This window comes from Eulemur rufifrons, chromosome 30, assembly GCF_041146395.1.
Source record: "Eulemur rufifrons isolate Redbay chromosome 30, OSU_ERuf_1, whole genome shotgun sequence".
Taxonomy (NCBI): Eukaryota; Metazoa; Chordata; class Mammalia; order Primates; family Lemuridae; genus Eulemur; species Eulemur rufifrons.
Genome location: NC_091012.1, coordinates 36,970,339 through 36,990,838, shown reverse-complemented (window position 1 = coordinate 36,990,838; position 20,500 = coordinate 36,970,339). Strand labels below are relative to the sequence as shown.

Genomic DNA, 20,500 nt, shown 5'->3' with positions numbered 1-20,500 from the left:
CTTCCTGGTGGATCAATCCATTTATCATTATATAATGTCCCTCCTTGGCTCAAGTAATTTTCTTTGCTTTCTACTCCATTTTATTGAATATTAATATAGCCATTTTTGCTTTTTTAAAAAAATAGGGTGTTGTTCTGTTGCCTAGGGCTAGAATGCTGTGGCTTCATCACAGCTCACTGCAACCTCCAACTCCTGGGCTCAAGTGATACTCCTGCTTCAGCCTCCCAAGTAGCTGGGCCTACAGGCATGCAGCACCACGCTTGGCTAATTTTTTCCATTTTTAATAGAGACAGGGTCTCACTCTTGCTCAGGCTGGTCTCGAACTCCTGACCTCAAGCCATCCTCCTGCCTTGGCCTCCCAGAATGTTAGGATTATAGATGTGAGCCACCAGTGCCCGGCTGCTTTTTTTAAGCTTACTGCTTGCATGGTATAATTTTTTCCATTCTTTTACTTTCAACCTACCTATATCATTATATTTAGTTCATTTCTTGTAAACAGCAACCTGTGGGTTACTTGAACATATTTTAGTATTCCATCTTAATTTATTTATAGTGTTTTGAATTATCTCTGTATAGTTTTCATAGTGGTTGCTCTTGGTATTACAATATAAAATGTGACTTACACAGTCTACTGATATCAAAATTTTGCCACTTTGAGTGAAGCAAGGAAACTTCACTTCCATTTTGGTTCACTTCCATTTCTTACTTTTTAATTTCATTGTCTTGATTATCAGATGGTGTTAAACTTTTTGTCTCAATCATCAAATATGATTTATAAAGCTCTATTGTGTGTACCCATATTTCTGCTCTTTCCATTGCTCCTTCTTTCTTCCTGATGCTCCAAGATCCCTTTTTAAAAAAATCATTTCCTTTCTGTTTGAAGTACTTCCTTTAGCTAGGAAGGGTAGGTCTTACCATTTTAAGGGTAAGACTTACTAGTGACAAATACTTGTAGTTTTCCTTAATCTGAGAATGTTCTTATTTCCACTTCATTCCTATAGGATCACTTGGCTGGATGTAGAATTCACAGTTAACAATTCTTTTCTGTCAGAATTTGAAAAATGTTATGATATTTTCTTCTGGCTACCTTTGAAATCTGCTGCCATTTGAATTGTTGTTCCCCTGTAAATACCGTTTTGTTTCTCTTTGGCTACTTTCAAGATTTTTTCTTTGTCTTTTAGTTTTCAAAAGTTTAATTATGATGTATCTTGCCATGGATTTCTTTAGGTTTATCCTGCTTGGGATTTATTAAGCTTTTTGAATCTGTAGATTTGTATCTTTTGTCAAATTTGGGAAGCTTTTAGCCTTTATTTCTGTTACTACACTTTCAGCACCATTGTCTTTCTCCTCTTCTTCTAGGACTATGATGATACGAATGTTGGATATTTTGTTATTGTCCCACAGGTCCTTGAGGCTCTGTTCATTTTTCTTTTCAGTCTATTTTCTCTCTGTTGTTTAGACTGGGTGAATTATATTGTTCTTTCCTCAAGTTTACTGATTCTATCTTCTGTCATCTGCACTCTACTGTTGAGCCCATCCAGCAGGTCTTTAAAATTGCTTATTATATTTTTCAGTTCTACAATTTCCATTTGGTTCTTTTTTATAATTTTTATTTATTTTCTGAGATTTCCTCTTTTTTTCATTAAAAGAGAGTTTATAATTGCTTTCTAAAAATTTTTTATGATGATTTCCTTAAAATCCTTGTCAGATAATTCCAGCGTCTGATTCATCTTGGCATTAGTAAAAACTGAATGTCTTTTCTCATTCAAGTTGTGATTTTCTTGGTTCTTGGTATGATAGGTGATTTTAAAAATTATATCCTGGACATTTTGTCAATTATGTTAGGAGATTATGTATCTTATTTAAAGCTTTCATTTTAGAATGCAGTCATCCTGTTTAGGTTTAGCACACAGGTCTTGGCCCACTTTTGTGGGCTGTCCTTCCAAATACGACTTAATTTTTAGAGTCTTTGTGATGTTATTTTGTCTTACTTGGTTTATTTCATGCTCCTGAGGCTCCCACCTGTCCCTGCTGGTGCTGACTGGGTTGGAGGCAGAAAGGGTCTCCCCAGGCCAGACCTCAAAATATCTCTTGGTGAGGAAGGGGTATGGGGAGATACTCCTACCAACGCTCTTTGCCTTGGCTTCCCCTGTGTCTCTGGGCAGGAAAGGAAAATCTGGCTTCCTAGATGGTTCTGTTTTCTTATTTCCCCTGCCTGATTCAGTGTATCTGGGTGAGGGAGAAGAATCTCAGGACTTCAGCAACTAAGAGGCTTCCTGGACCAGGTCACTTGCTGTTACTGGCTTCCCTTTTCCTCTTATGCCTGCCTGCCTTATTATCTCTGAGTGGATGAGGATACTCTCAGGCCAGTGGGAACAAATAGTCTTCCTGGGCCAGGTTCTGTTCAGCCAGTGTCTTTTGGTAGGGAGAGGAGCATCAGGCCTGGCCGGGCAGGAGAGTGCTCCCCCTGGCTGCTGCTTATGGTTAGCAGGGCTCCAAATCAGTCTTTCTTGCTGGCAGTGTTAGGCTTGCCTGATGTTGTCAGAGGGACTCCCATTTGATCCATAAGGGAAATGAGACTACTTGGACTGCCTTTTGTTGCTAGATTGGGGATTGGGAAACAGGGCCTGACTTGTGTTTTTACGTTGGGTTGGGGGAGGCAAGATGCCCACCACCATGTTGTTCCTCTACTCCTGGAGTCCCAAACCAGTTTGGTTTCTTCTTAGGACCTTCCATAGTTCTCCTTTGGTTGTCTCTTGTCTCTTACACCATTTCCGGGATTTATAGTTGTACTTTCTGAGGAGGGGCAGGGAAAAGTGGGTCTGTGCAATGTTGTTCAGTTGGGAAGTCTACATTTGCTTTTAACATCAGTTCTTGGAAGATAAAAGCTCGTGTGTGTGTGTGTGTGTGTGTGTGTGTGTAGACAAATAGGGGGCAGCAAAATGGCAGAGATAATGTATCTGGCATTGTAACTCTCCTACTCACTTACAACATTTTCTTCTCTGAGAAGGACAGGCATTAAATTCAAAGGAGATAAGTGTACCATTTAGGGACCAAAAAAATAAAAAATAAAAATCCCCACCACATATAGAGAAAAGAGGAAGATTGATGAAGCTTAAGTACAGTGAACCTCACTCGTTAGAAATGATGGGTGCACAGAAAGTCTGAATTACTGAATTTAAGAAAAACAAAAGTATATATAGATTAAGACAATAAGGACACCAATAAGCAAGTTAAGTTTTTTATATTCATTATTAGCCTACATTGCACAATAATGGTCTTGAATATGTTTGCTAACTCATTGTAATTAATTTCTAGACTTAGGGTTTTTAAGAATCTTTAATTCCAATGGATCCTGGTTCTAAAAAGCAACTGTTGCTTGATGGGATTGTCTTTCTCTGGGATATGAATGATTTGTCAAGACAGATATTATATCAGGGAATGGCCATAATTTGGGACCCCCATTGGGTTTTGATTCCTGGGCTAGCAAGAACACCTTAATGTTTTAATTTAGCATGGTGATGGTCTACTTTAAGGTTTACGTTTCACTGTTTCGGTGATTGCTGTTTCTTGCACTGTTCCTGTTCAGCAATTGCAGAACGTGGTTTTTAGTATCTAAGTTTGTTTCTCCTCAGTTCTTTCAGGTGAAGTTTGTTCATTTCTTCCCGCTGGGATTGGGGTGGTTCCATGTGAATCGAGAACATGTGTTTACGGGTGCTAGATAATTGAGGCATTGCTACACACTGTCTTATTTCTTCTCTACATGTTTCATCTGTGAAAATCTCATCTTCTCAACATTGCACCTCTCTGGGTCTCATCTCTAAATGAAAGGATTGAATCCAGTCTCTAAGACCTGGTTATAAAATTTTGGAGTTTTAATGAATGAAGATTTGGGTCTGTATTAATAATGACTTTAGAAAAAAAATTGATACAGCAGTCCCTCTGGAAGGAACCTTGCATCAGAAAGATTTAATAGGAGGTTTGCTGAAATATACAAACTCAGGCTTCAGGTTAAAATGGAGCAATGTAAAATGCATTATTTCCTAAGAGATCTCTGGTACTTGAAATGCCACCTGCTTGATAATTTTGCTCAACTCATTTGTTTCTATTTTTCTAAATCTTATGTTCCTTTTTGGGATGCTTACTGGAAGTGTTAATAACAATTGCTACATCTGTGGCTCAGCCCTCTCTGATAAAAAATATCAAGCCTAACTCCCATAGCCTGTCTTCTAAAAGAGTTTTCCATTACTCATTATGGATTACTCTACTAGTTTCTCTTTGAATGCTGCATCAAAGAAGATAACTTAGGTTTTAGTGGTATTTAGTGTTTTATTGTTTTCCTAAAAAGTGAATGCAGTTCAATCATTAATTGTAAAGGAGTGGGAATCGTGAACCCTTGTCTCAACAATTATTGCATTCACAGAGTGATTTAGGCTCTGGAATGCCCCACTCCTCAAATGTGCTAGAGGTGACACTTTCACAGAGGTTTGCTAAGCCTATTGGCTGATATAAACCCATGTGCAAAAAATGGAAACCAAGATCCCGACAATTCTTCTTTTACTTATAGTTGTGGACAAATTTGAAAGCAGAAAGCTTGAAAAAACGTATTGTGCTACTATAATATACCAGTTTTTTCTTGATGAGGCCTAACATAACGTGAATCTGTGATAATGGAAACAATGTCATAAAATTAAGTGGAAAAGTGCTTTTTATATAGCTTTGACTTTTCCCCTTATACATATGTGTACTTTTATCAATCCATCTATACAGTCAATGGTAAGCTTCTGATTGTCACTCATTCTACTTGATAATGACCACAAAATCCTAAAGAACATACTACACACACCTCAGAAATTCTGGATGTGCAAATTAAAAACAATTTTAATGCTCAAGACAGTGAAACAAATTGGTAAATTGTCTACCACTACAATCATTCCTATATTGTAGGTAATATGCTTCTCAGGTGGATAAATTCAAAATGCTAATTTCCCTAAGGTAAATATGCATGATTTCATTTTGGGTGATTTGAATCAGAGAAAGATTATGATTCCGTCTTGCATTTTACTATGCACCATTTTCACTTGGATGTTCCACCATTACCCCAAATTCTACTTATACAAGTCTGAACTGGGTATTTTTCTTCTCAGTTAGGCTTCCTTCCCAATTTTCCTATTTCTGTGAATATCACCACTATTCTCTGAGTTGCCCAAAAGCAAAATTTGAGTTCTCTGAGAATTCTTTCTTCTTTATTTTTCTTTGTTATCGTACTCTGTCAATTCTTCCCTTCCAATAACTAGGATTAGGGATCCTCACACTGCTCTCATGTCATTCCAAGCCCTGATTATTTCCATCCTTCAGTTAGCCTATAAATAGGTACTGAACATCCACTATGTGCCAGACACTGGAGATACAATGGTGAGCAACGAAAGATGAGGGCCCTGCCCATAATGGTCTAGTGGGGAAGACAGACATTAATAAGCACATACAAACAAATGTAAAACTGTAGCTGTGACATGTTTCACAAAGACGAGATGTGAGGTGTCATAAGAGCATAGAATAGATTGATTTGATCTTGTCATGAAAGTCAGGGAAGGTAGGCTTCCCTGAAGAGGTGATGCTTGAACTGAGATTTGAAGGATGAGTAGAAGTTAATCAGATCAAAAAGGGTAGGAAGAACCTTCTAAATAGAGGTTATAGCACATGCAGCGGTCTTGTGTTGGGAAAGAGAATTCTATGTACTGGAGGACTAAAAAGAGGCTGGGGGCTGAAGGCCAGAAAACAAGTGGGGATTTAACACAAATTGAGACTGGAAAGGGAGTTAGGGACCAAACCTTATAGCTTTATAGGCTCTATTAAAAAATATTTTTCAGTCAGGAGCAGTGGCTCATGCCTGTAATCCCAGTACTTTGAGAGGCCAAGGTGGTAGGATCACTTGAGGCCAGGAGTTTGAGAACAGCCTGGGAAACATAGTGATACCCCATCTTTATAAAAAATAATAAAAAAAAAATTAGGCATGGTGGTGTACATCTGCAGTCCCAGCTACTTGGGAGGCTGAGGCAGGAGGATCGCTTGAACCCAGGAGTTCAAGGTTACAGTGAGCCACTGCAACTGCACTCCAGCCTGGGAAACATCTGAGACTTTATCTCTAAAAAATAAAAAATAAAAAATAGGCCGGGCGCGGTGGCTCACGCCTGTAATCCTAGCACTCTGGGAGGCCGAGGTGGGCGGATCGTTTGAGCTCAGGAGTTCGAGACCAGCCTGAGCAAGAGCGAGACCCCACCTCTACTAAAAATAGAAGGAAATTATATGGACAGCTAAAAATATATATAGAAAAATTAGCCGGGCATGGTGGCGCATGCCTGTAGTCCCAGCTACTCGGGAGGCTGAGACAGGAGGATCGCTTGAGCTCAGGAGTTTGAGGTTGCTGTGAGCTAGGCTGACGCCACGGCACTCACTCTAGCCTGGGCAACAGAGTGAGACTCTGTCTCAAAAAAAAAAATAAATAAAAATAAAAAAAAAAAATAAAAAATAAATTAAAAAAAATTTCATCCTATGAGCAATGAAAAGCCTCTAAAGAGAGCCGAGTGTGTGTGTGTGTGTGTGTGTGTGTGTGTGTGACATGACCAGATCTGCATTTTAAAAAGATCATTCATCATGGAACAGACTGGAGGGAGCCCAAGAGTAGTGAGTAGTGGCAGAGAGTTTAGTTGGGAAGCTACTGCAGTAGTCTGAGTAAAAATGAAAGTGGTTGGTCAGGACAGTAAGTGATGGAAATGGAGAGAAACTGATGGAGTCAAGAGATAGTTAAGAGCTAGGATCCACAGGACAAGATTATGGGTAGGCTACGGCAAGTGAGAGAGAGAATGAAGTCTATAGAAGGAGAGGGTTTTAGCTTGTATAATTGAATGTATGGTGGTGCCATCCACTAAGGGAATACCAGAAGAGGACCCACTTTGCAGAGAAGAGAATGAGTTCAAATTAGGGCATGTTGAATTTGAGGCATTAACAAGGTATCCAAGAAATGATGCCAAGTAAGCAACTGGTTATATAAATGCAAAGCTCAAAATAGAGATCTGGTCTAGAGACATAACTTTGAGATTCATCTGTGTATAGGTGTAAATTGAAATCCTAGGTATAGGAAAACCATACGGTGAGAAGAGAAGAGGTACTGGGACAAAGCCTTGTCCAGGTAAAATAGGATGAGTCTGCAAAGAAGTGGCCAGGAAAGTAGGAGAAAACCCAAGAGTGTGTTGTGTAATGGAAGCCAATGAAAAGAGGATTTTCAACTCATTACTACTAAAGAAATTTTAATCTGGGGGTTCCAGATAAAAATACTTTCAATCTATAGTGTTTAAATGAGTGATAGAAATTTGACCAAGTCAAAGTCAACTATTTTGGGGGCACTTACTGTGTGCCAGGAGCTATGGTAAGTATTTTATGCACATTAACTGACTTAAGTCTCACAGCAGTTTTATAAGGTAGGTGATAGTATAATCCTCACATTACAGAGGAGGAAATTGAAGCACAGAGAGGTTAAGTATAATAACTAGTCCAAGGTTACATAATGAGTGTGAAAGTGATGGAGATAGGATTTAAAACTACATCTATTTTTAAAAAAATAAAAAAAAAAAATAAAACTACATCTATTTTAATGTAAAGCTGATTCTCTTATTTGGAAGATTTTAAATTACACAATTCAATTTCTTTAGTAGACATAGGACTATTAAAGTTATCTGTTTCTTCTTAAGTGAGTTTTGGTAGCTGTGTGTTTCAAGGAATTAGCCCCTTTCCCAAAGGTAATCCTCTTAATCAGTGTACTACTCTAGTATGCATCCCTCTTTTAGGAGTGTTTGTATCTATTATAGAGATACTATGGAATGAATGTCCTCCAACTAGTTACTTAACCAGGGTGTTGTGAGAGCCATATAGAGATTTTAGAAAGTAGAAAATTATCTTAAGAAAAACCAAGTAATCAAGTGATTTGATTATATCTGTGATACCTTTCTTTAAAAATAAAAAGAAATTATAGCACTCATAAAAAATTGTTTCTGATTTCTAAAGCTGAATCCAAAGTAACACATGCTTTTTGATTTTTCAGTTGTTTCTGAAAATGTGACAATTCAAGAAACAAGTACGACTCTTTCACAGCAAACAGATTTGACAACTCCAGCCCGAATTACTGGGCTAAAACCACAAAAGACTGCACTTTCCTCTACAGTGTTGTCTAAAAGCATGCCTATATTTGCTACTGATCATACAACCATATCATATTTAAATATAACATCTACACCTCTGGAAACAACAACTGCACCAAAAATTTTTAAGACATCCATAGCTGAGACAGCTACACTTGCCGCAGATGTTTTATCTACTTCAGCATCTGTCACTCTGCCTATCCAGAGTGCATCCATAGACACTACCACCAATTCTGTGAAAATAACTAAAACTCTATCTTCAGAAAGCACAAGGACAACAAAAATGGCTGAAGCCAAGGCTACTGAGACCTTTCATCCAAATACAGCTACTAATTTCCTATCCACATTTGGATTTACCAAGAATTCAATTGTATCTAAAACTTCAGCAATTGAAACTCCGTCAGCTGTTAGGAAGACAACACCTTTATTCTCAACTATTGAGTCAATGTCCATGTCTACAACATCTTGGCCCAAACACAAATCCACAGATATTTGGGCACTCCCTGTCTCCACAGCTGGCCAGAAGTTTCTGGCATCTACAGCTGCTGAAACTGTACCTTGGTCCACAGTGGAAGAGACTTCAGCTACAACTGCTTACATTGGGACTGCATCAGCATTCTCACCTGAGTCTGTGCTCATCTCCACAGCTGCTCCACCAGATTCCGTATTTTCTAGAAATCAGACAGCGTCTACATTGGCAACAACTGATGTGGAGGCAGCATTTACAGTCCATTCAGTGACTCTCCCAACTAGACTTATTGAGACCACTCCTGCCCTAGGAACAGCTGAAACAGAATTGGCATCTACAAATTTTCAGGATGTCTCCTCACCCAGAGTGGAAGATGTCATGTCTACCTCCACACCAAAAAACACCTCCTCTATAGCCCTTTCTTTCATAACATCTTTTGTGTTTACTGAAACTCAGAGTGTACAGACAGTTATTGGTGCTGAAACGACACACACAGCCTTGACCTCTGGAATCACACTTGCACCTATAGAGGCTGAAACTATGCTTTCCACCACAATCACAGGGCCAGTATATACCCAGAATACACCCACAGCTGGTGGACACATACATACTTTGATTTCCACTAGATCGGCTTCCAAATCCAAGGTATCTGAGTCAGTTCCCACATCTATAACTGATGAAGCTGCCTATCTATTCTCCACCAATGAGACCACTTGGACTTCCAGGCCAGACCAGACCCTGTTGACATCTATGAATACAACCACTATACTTACATTTGTGCCTAATGAAAATTTCACAACAGCATTCCATGGGAGTAATACAGAACATTCATCCACAACTACTAATATTATCACCCCACCGGAAGCAGCCACAGAGAGTGAGGTTAACACTACCACTGATGCTACAACAGCCAGATATACAACAGCTTTATCCAAATTGACAACTCCGTGGTTTGCTAAGTTCTCCACAGTTTCTGGAACCACATCTGTAACCAATATGCCTGAATTTAAACTTACTACTTTACTTTTAAAAACTATCCCTATGTCCACAGTAGTTGCAAATGAACTTCATTCAACACCAAGGGAGACAGTTGTTTCACCAGTAGATATAATATCTACTCTTGCTGACATTAAACCAAATTTGTCTACTGAAAAAAGTGCTTCTGAGACTACAAAAATGGAAACAAAGAGTACAATTGCCTTTGGAGATACAACAGCCTCTATACTAAAGTCTACAACAACTCAAAGATTTAACACTACTGTGACAAGAAAAGAAACAACTTCCCATTATCTTAAGGGAAAATCAACTATAGCAGCGGTAACTGAGGTTTCTCCATTTTCAACAATGTTGGAAGTGACAGATGATTCAGCACAAATGGTGACAGCTTCTGTCACTGTTTCTCCTTTTCCTAATATAGAAAAGTTGACTACCCCATTGGATAATAAAACTGCAACTACTGAGGTGAGAGGAAGTTGGTTATCAACAAAATTGGTGAAAACCACACCTAAGAGTTCATACAATAGAACTACAGAAATCTTTAATTCTACCCACACCTATACAGCACATTGGACTTCAGAGACATCTAAAGGGACTTCAGCTCCATCTCCTACTTCTGGGAGCACACAGATATTCCCTGAACTCCTGGGTGCTTCCACCACAAGGATATTGAAGACCAGTTTTCCGACTACCCCTAAAGACATGACAACTATGTCTTTGTCTGCCAGTATCTTGCCTCCAAAGCCTACAGCTGCTCATTCCTCAGCAACCCTTATGCCTGTTACCCATATGTTCTCACTGCCAGTTAATGTCTCTGCTGTGGTATCTGAGGAGATTAAGGGGACCATGTCTGAGCCTTCTACACTGGCTAGGGCTTTCTCTACATCTATGCTCTCAGATTTTTCAAATCCATCATCAACTACAGTGACCACAGCGTTGGTGCCACCATTGGATCAGACTGCTTCTGCAACCAGCGATACCATGCCTACCCACAGAGACTTGACTCATACTACTTCAGAGGCCACAGTGATCTCTGTCAGAATGACATCCACGGCAGTTCCCTCTCTGACAGAAACTCCACTCTTCTCGCTGAAAACCCCTACACCTGTGACAGCTAAGGCTGAGACCACTCTTCCCTCCACCTCAGTTGACAAAGTAATTCCATCCACACACACTCTTGTCTGCTCGAAATCTCCCCCTAACAACATTCCTATTGCGTCCTCCACTCATGTGATCTCAACCACATCCACACCAGGAACAACTCAACCCATATCTCAAGTGGAGAAGACTTCTACCTATGTTCTCAGCCTTCCGTATACTTTCAGTGCTGGTGGAGATGTTGTTAGCTTGGCTACTGGCACCACAGAGACCTCTGTTGTTGATGAGACCATGTTCTCACGTACCTCTGCCAATGAGCTTACTACCTCAGTAGATGGTCACATTTCTCAATCTGCCACACGTCTTGTAAACACACCAATGTCCAGCCAGTTGGTGACTGTCACCTCTATCTCACCTTCTGACAAAGACCAGATGACCACCTTCCTGGTGAAAACCCCTAAAACTATGGAGGTGACAGAAATATCCCCATCAAAGAATTCTTTTATTTCACATTCCCAGGGTACTTCATCCTTGGAAATGACAGACGCAGGATTTTATGAGACCACAAAAATTTCCAGTCACCAAACATATTCACCTTCAGAGATTACGCTTGGGACTCCACCTGATGGGAATTCAGCTTCATCTCCCACTTCTGGGAGCACAAAGACCACACCTACCTTGACCTCAAGTAACACAGTAGATGTTCACATTTCAGAAATGTCTACCAGTCACGGGAAAACAGGTCTGCCTTCACAAGTTCTGACAGTCACCACTTTTTTGCCTCCTGAAAAAGAAAGCATGAGTGCCCTTTCAGTGTATACTCCCAGGACTGTGGAAATGATAGTAAGCTCCACCTCAGTGACACACCCTGTTTCATACCACCAGAATACTTCATTTGTAGATACCACAACTTCCAGAACAATCAGAATATCAAATCCTGTGAACATTGCCACAACTCTTTCACACTTGCCTTCACTTTGGACACAGCCTGAGGCGACTTCAGTTGCCTCTTACATTTCTGAAAGCACACAGACTTTCCCTGAGTCCTCATCTCTCTTCACAATTGGACTATATAATGCCAATTTTACAATGATCTCTACTGACAGGATCACTCTAGCCCTTTCTGTTCCAAATGTACCTACGACACTTCTTCAGGAAACCTCTGTGGCAACATCCATTCCTATTTACCAGATGTCCTCATTGCCAGTTAATGTCACTGCCTTCACCTCCAAAAATGTTTCTGACACTCCCACAATACTAATAAATAAGTCATCTAAAACAACGCACCCAGATTGTTTGAAAAGTCCCTCTATAGCTACTTCTGGGCCTATGTCTGAGATATCCTCCATGCCAGTTAATGACTCTGTTTTCTCATCCACAGCAGTTTCTTCTGACACTTCCACAACAGCTGGGTCATTCTCTACTCTACTGTCTTCAATTACCCCTAGGACTACAATGACCACACAAACATCTACATTGGATATCACACCTGTGACAGATGCTGAGCCTACTTCACAAAGCACAATGGTTTCCTCTGCTCTCACTACTTCAGAAATGATAGAGGTACCTTCAAGGATCATGCCTACATCCTCTTATTCTCCAACAGAGCCTACATTTTCCTCTATTCCAACCACTATTATGGCTGGGACAGTGACTCCATTTATAGGCACCACTCCCTCCTATCTACACAGTTCTAAGAACACTGAAGCTATTTCCTCCATTCCAAAAACCACATTTTCGCCATTTCTATTAACAACCCAACGCTCATCACAAGGAGATGAGGCTACAACTCTGGGCATATTACCTGGGATTACTAACAGCTCCCTATCTGCCATGAGCAGTAGTACAGTGGCAGCCATCACAAATGCTTCTTTCAGAACCACTGTCCCTGAAAATGTGCTTTCGCTTACTCCTTCAGATAATCTTCATACTTCCTTGGATATTCAGGCTTCCCCATCTTTGAATAGCTTTAATAACACTCCTGGACCCACAAAAATTGTAAAAGACACCACCACTTATATTTGTTCTAATACAGGAAAGACAGCTTCCTTGTCAGAAAATACTTCCTTAACAGCTGAAGTAACAAAAAGTGCCAAATCTGTGAATACCCCTGTTTCATACCCTCCATGGATCCCATCCAGTGCAACTCCACCCTCTTTGACATCATTTCCTTATTCATCTCATAGTACTGAAGCCAAGCTCTCCACTCCAAAGACCTCTGCTCCTCCTGCATCCCAAATGGTTGAATTTCCAGTTCTGGAAACAAGAATCACATCTAGTAACACCCAGTCTCTGCATATGACTTCCTGGAAGACACCCACAGCTGAAGGTTCTCAGTTTCAAATATCCACTACTGCTCATGTACCTACACCCAATGAGATGGAAACAGAGACTCTGAACCTTGTCCCTGGGTCTTTGTCAACATTCACAGCCTCTCAGACTGGTCTAGTATCTAGAGATTTTATGGCAACATCATCAATTCCCACCACAGGAATTCTTCCTACCTATGGGCTTGCTGAGAACCCTTCATTATCAACATCTTCAGGAGCTATCCCTACCACTTCGGCTGACATTAAGCACATGTTTGAGAAAAGAACCACATCTATTTCTCCTGGGGCCACACTCCCATCAAAGCCTTCTGGTGCCACTTCAGGACCTATTATCTCAAAGGCTGTTACTTCACCCGTGCTGACTTGTATCTTATCTAGGCTCCCCTCAGGTCCCCCTCTGGCAACTGTATCTGATGCTCCTCACGTCATAACTTCTTCTACAGTTGAGGTGTCAAAATCCACAATTCTGACTTCTGACACAATGCCAATGTATCCACTCACTAACCTTACAACACTACCTTTTTCTACTGTAAGCACCATACTCACCCAAACCACTCCTGAACCTACAATGGGTAGTATCACTACTGGCTTCCCAACTTCTTTCCCTATGTCTATAAAAATCACAGATGACAGTGTGTACATTTCCACATCCCCTGAGGCATCCTCAAGAACCACTGTGACTACCAACTCCAGGACTGTGTCTCAACCTCTATTCTTTAGTGGAATGAGTATTTCACCTTCTAAAACCGACCACACCCTATCTGTTGGTTCCATGCCTCTGCCTAGCCCTACAATAACATCTGCATGGAGCAGAATTCCAGTTACAGCAGCACCTGATACTTTAATTTTTCCTAAGCCCACACTGGACTCCCCTCTAAATACAATCACTACCACATCTGCTGCTCCTGGAGCCTCATTTCCCCTCATATCCACCAGAGTGACACATCCTTCTACAACAACTGTGTCTTCACTAGTATCTTCCTCTTTTGAGGCAACCTGGCTGGACTCCACACCATCCTTTTTATCTAAGGAAGCATCAACTTCGCCTATTGCTGCTAAGTCCACAGGTACTGCTCCATAATGTGTGCAGTGTATCCTTAACAGATGCACGCACAACGGGCCACGTGTTCTCCAAGGTGGCCAGCTCTCTGAAGGTAGAAAGGAATGAAGAAAGGTGCAGGTGTTTCTTATCTCTTTTGGACAGTGGGCACAGTGGATACTTTGTCCAAACACAGAATTCTCTAGCCATCCTTCTTGTGTCTGCTTTATTGAAATATAATGCAAATGTATCTTTTCATTCAGCTTGAGAATTTCTAAGCCTCCTTTCTTCCCATTTTGTTCTTGATGTTCTGACTCTGATTCTGCCAATGTGAACATATACTAGAAACTTCATCTCTTCTCAGTGAGAAGATTATAGGGTCTTAGGTTTGACCATGTTGACCACACACAGAAAACACCAAAAGATGTCCTATCTTGCCCTTTGAATTCCTCTTATGCAGGTCTCAGCCTTCCCCAATACCCACCTCTAGTTGACTAGGAAAATCTATCCATGACCAGGGAGTATTTGATTTTCATATTGTTCAAATTTTGAATGTTCCTGTAACTTTTAACATTCCAAAATAGAAATTTCATAGGATATACAAGAGCAAGAGGGAAATAAGGAGAGAATAACCTGAAGCAGAAAGGAAGGCACAGGAAGAAAAATATAGTTATTTTCTCAGGACAAATGATCCGGTGAGATAATGTCCAGCTTGACCATTGGATGAATTGAAAATCTGTTGACCAATGAAAGTGGAGAATTTGGAGGATTTGTAGAATGTCTATCAACTACGTAGAAATCAGGGAAATGCCTAAAAAATTAAAGCAAAAATAGGATGGTAGCATCTTATTTTGCTTTTTGATATGGAGCTGAAAGAGCTGGTTCTTGATCTTGGAGTTAAATTAAGCAAAGATTAGGAATGAGACATCATTGTTTGGTTTGCTTTAATATGGAGAGCACTTTTAACCAAATTTAAAGAAGTCAATTTTTTGAACTAAATGAATGAAATTAACCTCTTTATTTTTAATTACAGTTTCCTTCTACAATACTGAAATGAACTTCTCTGTCTTTGATGAAGAGCCAAGGATCCCTATTACCAGAGTTATAAATGAATTTACAAAAAACTGGGTAAAATAATATTTTAAATATTTATGGTACATATAAACATATGTGAATATATATATATATATATATATATGACAAAGACTGAATAGATTAAAACTAGGCTTTACTTTTTTCTACTAATAATCTATTTCAAAGGTATTTGGTTTTGATTTTTTTTTGCTGCAAATATGTCTACTTTGTAAACAACACCATGAGAATGTATGCAATCTCTCTTTCATAGTACCAATGCTGAAAGCTTTTATGGACTGTTATTATTTTCATTTGTTTATATCTGTACATTTCCCTCCACTGACACAAATTCTGAGCCTTTGCCAAATTTTCCTATTTGGGGAAAGTAGGAGAGCAGATAACAAAATCTATGACATTGTATTTTTTTTTAATTTTTTTTTTCTTTTTCTTTTTAAAATTATATTTTTTTATTTTATTTTATTTTTTTTTGAGACAGAGTCTCACTCTGTTGCCCAGGCTAGAGTGAGTGCTGTGGCGTCAGCCTAGCTCACAGCAACCTCAAACTCCTGAGCTCAAGTGATCCTCCTGTCTCAGCCTCCCGAGTAGCTGGGACTACAGGCTTGCACCACCATGCCCGGCTAATTTTTTCTATATATATATTTTTAGCTGTCCATATAATATCTTTCTATTTTTAGTAGAGATGGGGTCTCGCTCTTGCTCAGGCTGGTCTCGAACTCCTGAGCTCAAATGATCCGCCCACCTCGGCCTCCCAGAGTGCTAGAATTACAGGCGTGAGCCACCGCGCCCGGCCTATTTTTTTTTTTTTTTTTTTGTTGAGACAGAGTCTCACTTTGTTGCCCAGGCTAGAGTGAGTGCCGTGGCGTCAGCTTAGCTCACAGCAACCTCAGACTCTTCGGCTTAAGCGATCCTACTGCCTCAGCCTCCCGAGTAGCTGGGACTACAGGCATGCGCCACTATGCCCGGCTAATTTTTTCTATATAGATTTTTAGTTGTCCATATAATGTCTTTCTATTTTTAGTAGAGACGGGGTCTCGCTCAGGCTGGTCTCGAACTCCTGACCTTGAGCGATCCACCCGCCTCGGCCTCCCAGAGTGCTAGGATTACAGGCGTGAGCCACCGCGCCCGGCCTTTTTTTTTTTTTTTTTTTTTTTTTTTTTCAGACAGAGTCTCACTCTCTTGCCTGGGCTAGAGTGTCATGGCACCAGCCTAGCTCACAGAAACCTCAAACTCCTGGGTTTAAGCAATCCTTCTGCCTCAGCCTCCCTAGTAGCTGGGACTACAGGCACATGCCACCATGCCCAGCTAATTTTTTTTTTCTATTTTTAGTTGTTTGGCTAATTTCTTTCTATTTTTAGTAGAGACGGAGTCTGGCTCTTGCTCAGGCTGATCTTGAACTCCTGAGCTCAAGCAATCCTCCCGTCTCGGCCTCCCAGAGTGCTAGGATTATAGGCGTGAGCCACCACGCCCGACCGACATTGTATTTAAGTATTTTGTTCCCTGCATTATTTTTCTATCTCTAGCACAATGAATTTTTTTTTTTTGAGACAGAGTCTCACTCTGTTGCCTAGGCTAGAGTGCTGTGGCGTCAGCCTAGCTCACAGCAACCTCAAACTCCTGGGCTCAAGTGATCTTCCTGCCTCAGCCTCCCAAGTAGATGGGACTACAGGAATGCGCCACCATGCCCGGCTAATTTTTTATATATATATTTTTGGTTGTCCAGCTAATTTCTTTCTATTTTTTTTTAGTAGAGATGGGGTCTCGCTCTTGCTCAGGCTGGTCTCGAACTCCTGAGCTCAAACGATCTGCCCGCCTTGGCTTCTAAGAGTGCTAGGATTACAGGCATGAGCCACTGTGCCGGCCACAATAAATGTTTTATTTATCCTTATGTTTTTTTTCTGATAATAAAACTAATACATGCTCTGTAGAAAATTCAGATATTAACATCTAAAACCTGGAAACTAAATGTCCTTTCTAATACTTCAGCATATTAATAGTTTAAACTCCTCTTAATAGTTTAAGATATATTCTTTTAGATTTCTTTCAGTACATATTATAACATTGATACATGTGTGTTCTTTTACAAAAATAATTGGAATTATACCAATTATGCTATTCTTCAACTTGCTTCCCCTCTGCCCACTTAACCATGCATCTTTGAGCGTATGCATGCTGGTGAATATAGATCATACACTTTTAACAGATACATAGGATTTCACTACATGGTTTGATGTAGTATTTTTTTTAATCCAGGCATCCATTGGTGGATATTTGTGTTTTCTCTATTTTTTCTCTATTTAGAAACAATGCTGAAAACAATGCCCTTGCAATAGATTTCAAGACACTTGAGTGTTTCTAGAGGATAAATTCCTAAAATTGGAATTGATAGACCAAAGAATGTGAACATTTTACATTTTATAGCTATCACTAAATGGCCTCTCAGGTGATACTAACTTGCACCCTGCCAACAATGAATGATCATATCTGCTTGCCCACTCTCCCTACCAGCACTTATTTTCAAGTGTATATGACATGATCATAAGTTCTTGAAAATGGGTGGGTGTATTATTAGTCTGCTCAGGATGCAATAACAAGATACCACAGACTGGGTGCTTAAACAACAGACATTTCTTTCCTCACGGTTCTGGTGGCTAGAAGTCCAAGATTAAGGTGTTGACAGGGTTGGTTTCTGGTGAGGCCACTGTCCTTGGCTTGCAGATGGCCACTTTGTTGTCGTGTCCTCACATGGTCTTTCCTCTGTGTGCATGCATCCCTGGTCCCTCTTCCTCTTCTTATAAGGACACCCATCCTGTTAGAGTAGGGCCTAAACTTTATGACTTCATTTAATCTTAATGACCTTCCTAAAGGCCTTATTGCCAAATATAACATCAGGGTTAGGACTTCAATATTTGAATTTTAGGGGGACACAATTCAGCCCACAATAGTGGGTAAAATTTAAACTAAAAGACTGAGTGGAGCAGATGGAAGTGTTGAGCCTGCTGCAATAATGAATGTAGCTTAATAATCACACCATCCCAGGTGACTTTGCTGGGTTAAAATAGAGGAGCAGAATACTAAAAACTGATTTTTTTTTGTCTTGTACAGTTGAATTCTGTATTTCAGGACAGTGAATTTTCTATTGCTAATCTAACCATCCAAATTAAAAGCAGGTATGTGAATGACATCTACTGTGGGTCTGTTCCTATCCAGAGGGGTTTTCCTTTGTTTCTGTCTGGGATTTAGGGGCTGTCACATTTTTCATTGTGTCTTCCTTTCTGAGTATAAATCCTCTTTGGAATGAAAAAGAACTTTGTATTATTACTGTAGGGTAGAAAGCCAATGGGAGAACAAAACAAAACAAAATAAATAAGGGAAGCAATGGAATTAGATTGAGTTACCTCTAATGCCACTTTAATCTCTAAAATTCTATGATTCTGTGACTAAGGAAAAATATCATGCCTTAAAGAGATGAAAGACTAGGCATGGCCAATGCATGAGAATTTATGAAGCCTTTTTTTTTATTTTTATTTTTTTAAATTTCAGCCCATTATGGGGGTACAAAAGTTCAGGTTATATATATTGCCCATGTCCCCCCATCCCCCCGAGTCTGAGCTTCAAGCGTGTCCATTCCCCAGGCAGTGCGCATCGCACTCATCAAGTAGGTATACACCCATCCCTTCTGCCCAGCCCCCACCTCTGTCCGATACCCAGTTGGTGTTATTCCCAAATGTTCACTTAGGTGATGATCAGGGAAACCAGTTTGCTGGTGAGTACATGTGGTGCTTATTTTTCCATTCTTGGGATACTTCACTTAACAGAATGGGTTCCAGCTCTCTCCAGGAGAACCAAAGAGATGCCTTATCGCCGTTATTTCTTATAGCTAAGTAATATTTCACAGTATACATATACCACATTTTGCTAATCCATTCATGAAGCCTTTTATATTTGTATGATGCACTTTCAGGAATTAGAAATTCCAAAGGGAATTGAAATGTTTAAAGTGATAATGTTGATTAGTCCAAGACTTGCTTGGAGCACGAATTTCCAGAGGTGATTACAGTGAGATGGGCAGGCACTGGGTGGTACCAAGAAAATCATGGCAAAGGCAATTGGTCACCTGAGAAATATTTCCTCTACCCTTGCCCTGCACATATACCAGTCCTCTGTTAAAGGGACACCCGGAAGAAGCCCTTTGAAAAATAGGCATGACTCTGTTAAGCCATGTTAGGCTGATTTTTAAAACACATGTGACAGCCTATGTTTTGTACACTGGGATTTTGGTTTCTCTTACATGTTCAAATATAAATAGGTTCAAGAAGATTCGTATAAATGAATGGAAGTAAATCCATGGTTGGTTATTGTCTTAGTCAATTCTGGCTACTATAACAAAAATACCATAGTCTGGGTGGCTTAAAACACAGAAATTTTTTTCTCACAGTTTTGGAGGCTGGGAAGTCCAAGAACAAAGCACTGGTGGGTTCAGTGTCTGGTGAGAGACCTCTTCTTGCTGTGTCCTCCCATGGCAGAGAGCAGAGAGAGAGGAAGCTCTCCTGCCTGTTCTTATAAAGGTGCTAATCCCATTCATGAGGGCTCTGCCCCACCTCCTAATACCATCACATTGGGGATTAAGCTTCAACATATGAATTTTGGGAGGATATAAACATTCAGTCCATTATAGTTAAAAAGAAAATTGGAGATGTCTGTGTTATACAACATTCTTTTAAAAAATTTTGTCTGTTGGTTTTCCTTATCACAAAAGTAATGTGTGGCCATTGTAAAATCTTAGAGCTTTATAGAAATATTATATATAACATGGATAGTGAAAATCTACCTGCCTTCCTCCACCCCTCTAGGAACTCCTGTTAATAGCTTATTTGATATATTTCTTATATTTATCTAGATTTGTTTTCATGCATTTACTAAGAAAATAAAATCCTGCTCTACATAATGTTTTACAACTTTATTTTCTTGCTTTATAACACATTGTGTACATCTTTTTAGGCCAAAACATATAGATCTTGCTTATTCATTTAATAACTGCACAGGATTCTTCTGTATGTGTGTGCCACAATGTACTTATCCAATTATCTAGTGATAGACATTTGAGTAACTTCCACCTTTGTATGTGTATTTTTATACACCTTTGCTGCTGCCATTATGGGATAGATTTCCAGAAGCAGAATTGATAAGTCAAAGGCTTACCGGCATTTTGGTATGCAAATAATAATCAAGCTCATTCAAAGTGTCCCTTTGGAGCCTTAGCTCTATTTGAATTCCAAGC

The 20,500-nt window shown here is 39.8% G+C and overlaps 1 protein-coding gene across 1 annotated transcript in view; it reads left to right on the top strand.

Moving 5' to 3' along the window:
• Positions 1-20,500, top strand: part of ADGRG4 (adhesion G protein-coupled receptor G4) — a 98,394-nt gene that overhangs the window by 24,044 nt on the left and 53,850 nt on the right. The window contains exons 4-6 of the mRNA XM_069464186.1: positions 8,099-14,155; positions 15,161-15,255; positions 18,325-18,389. Of these exons, the coding sequence (XP_069320287.1) occupies positions 8,099-14,155; positions 15,161-15,255; positions 18,325-18,389 (6,217 nt within the window). The remainder of the gene's footprint in view (positions 1-8,098; positions 14,156-15,160; positions 15,256-18,324; positions 18,390-20,500) is intronic.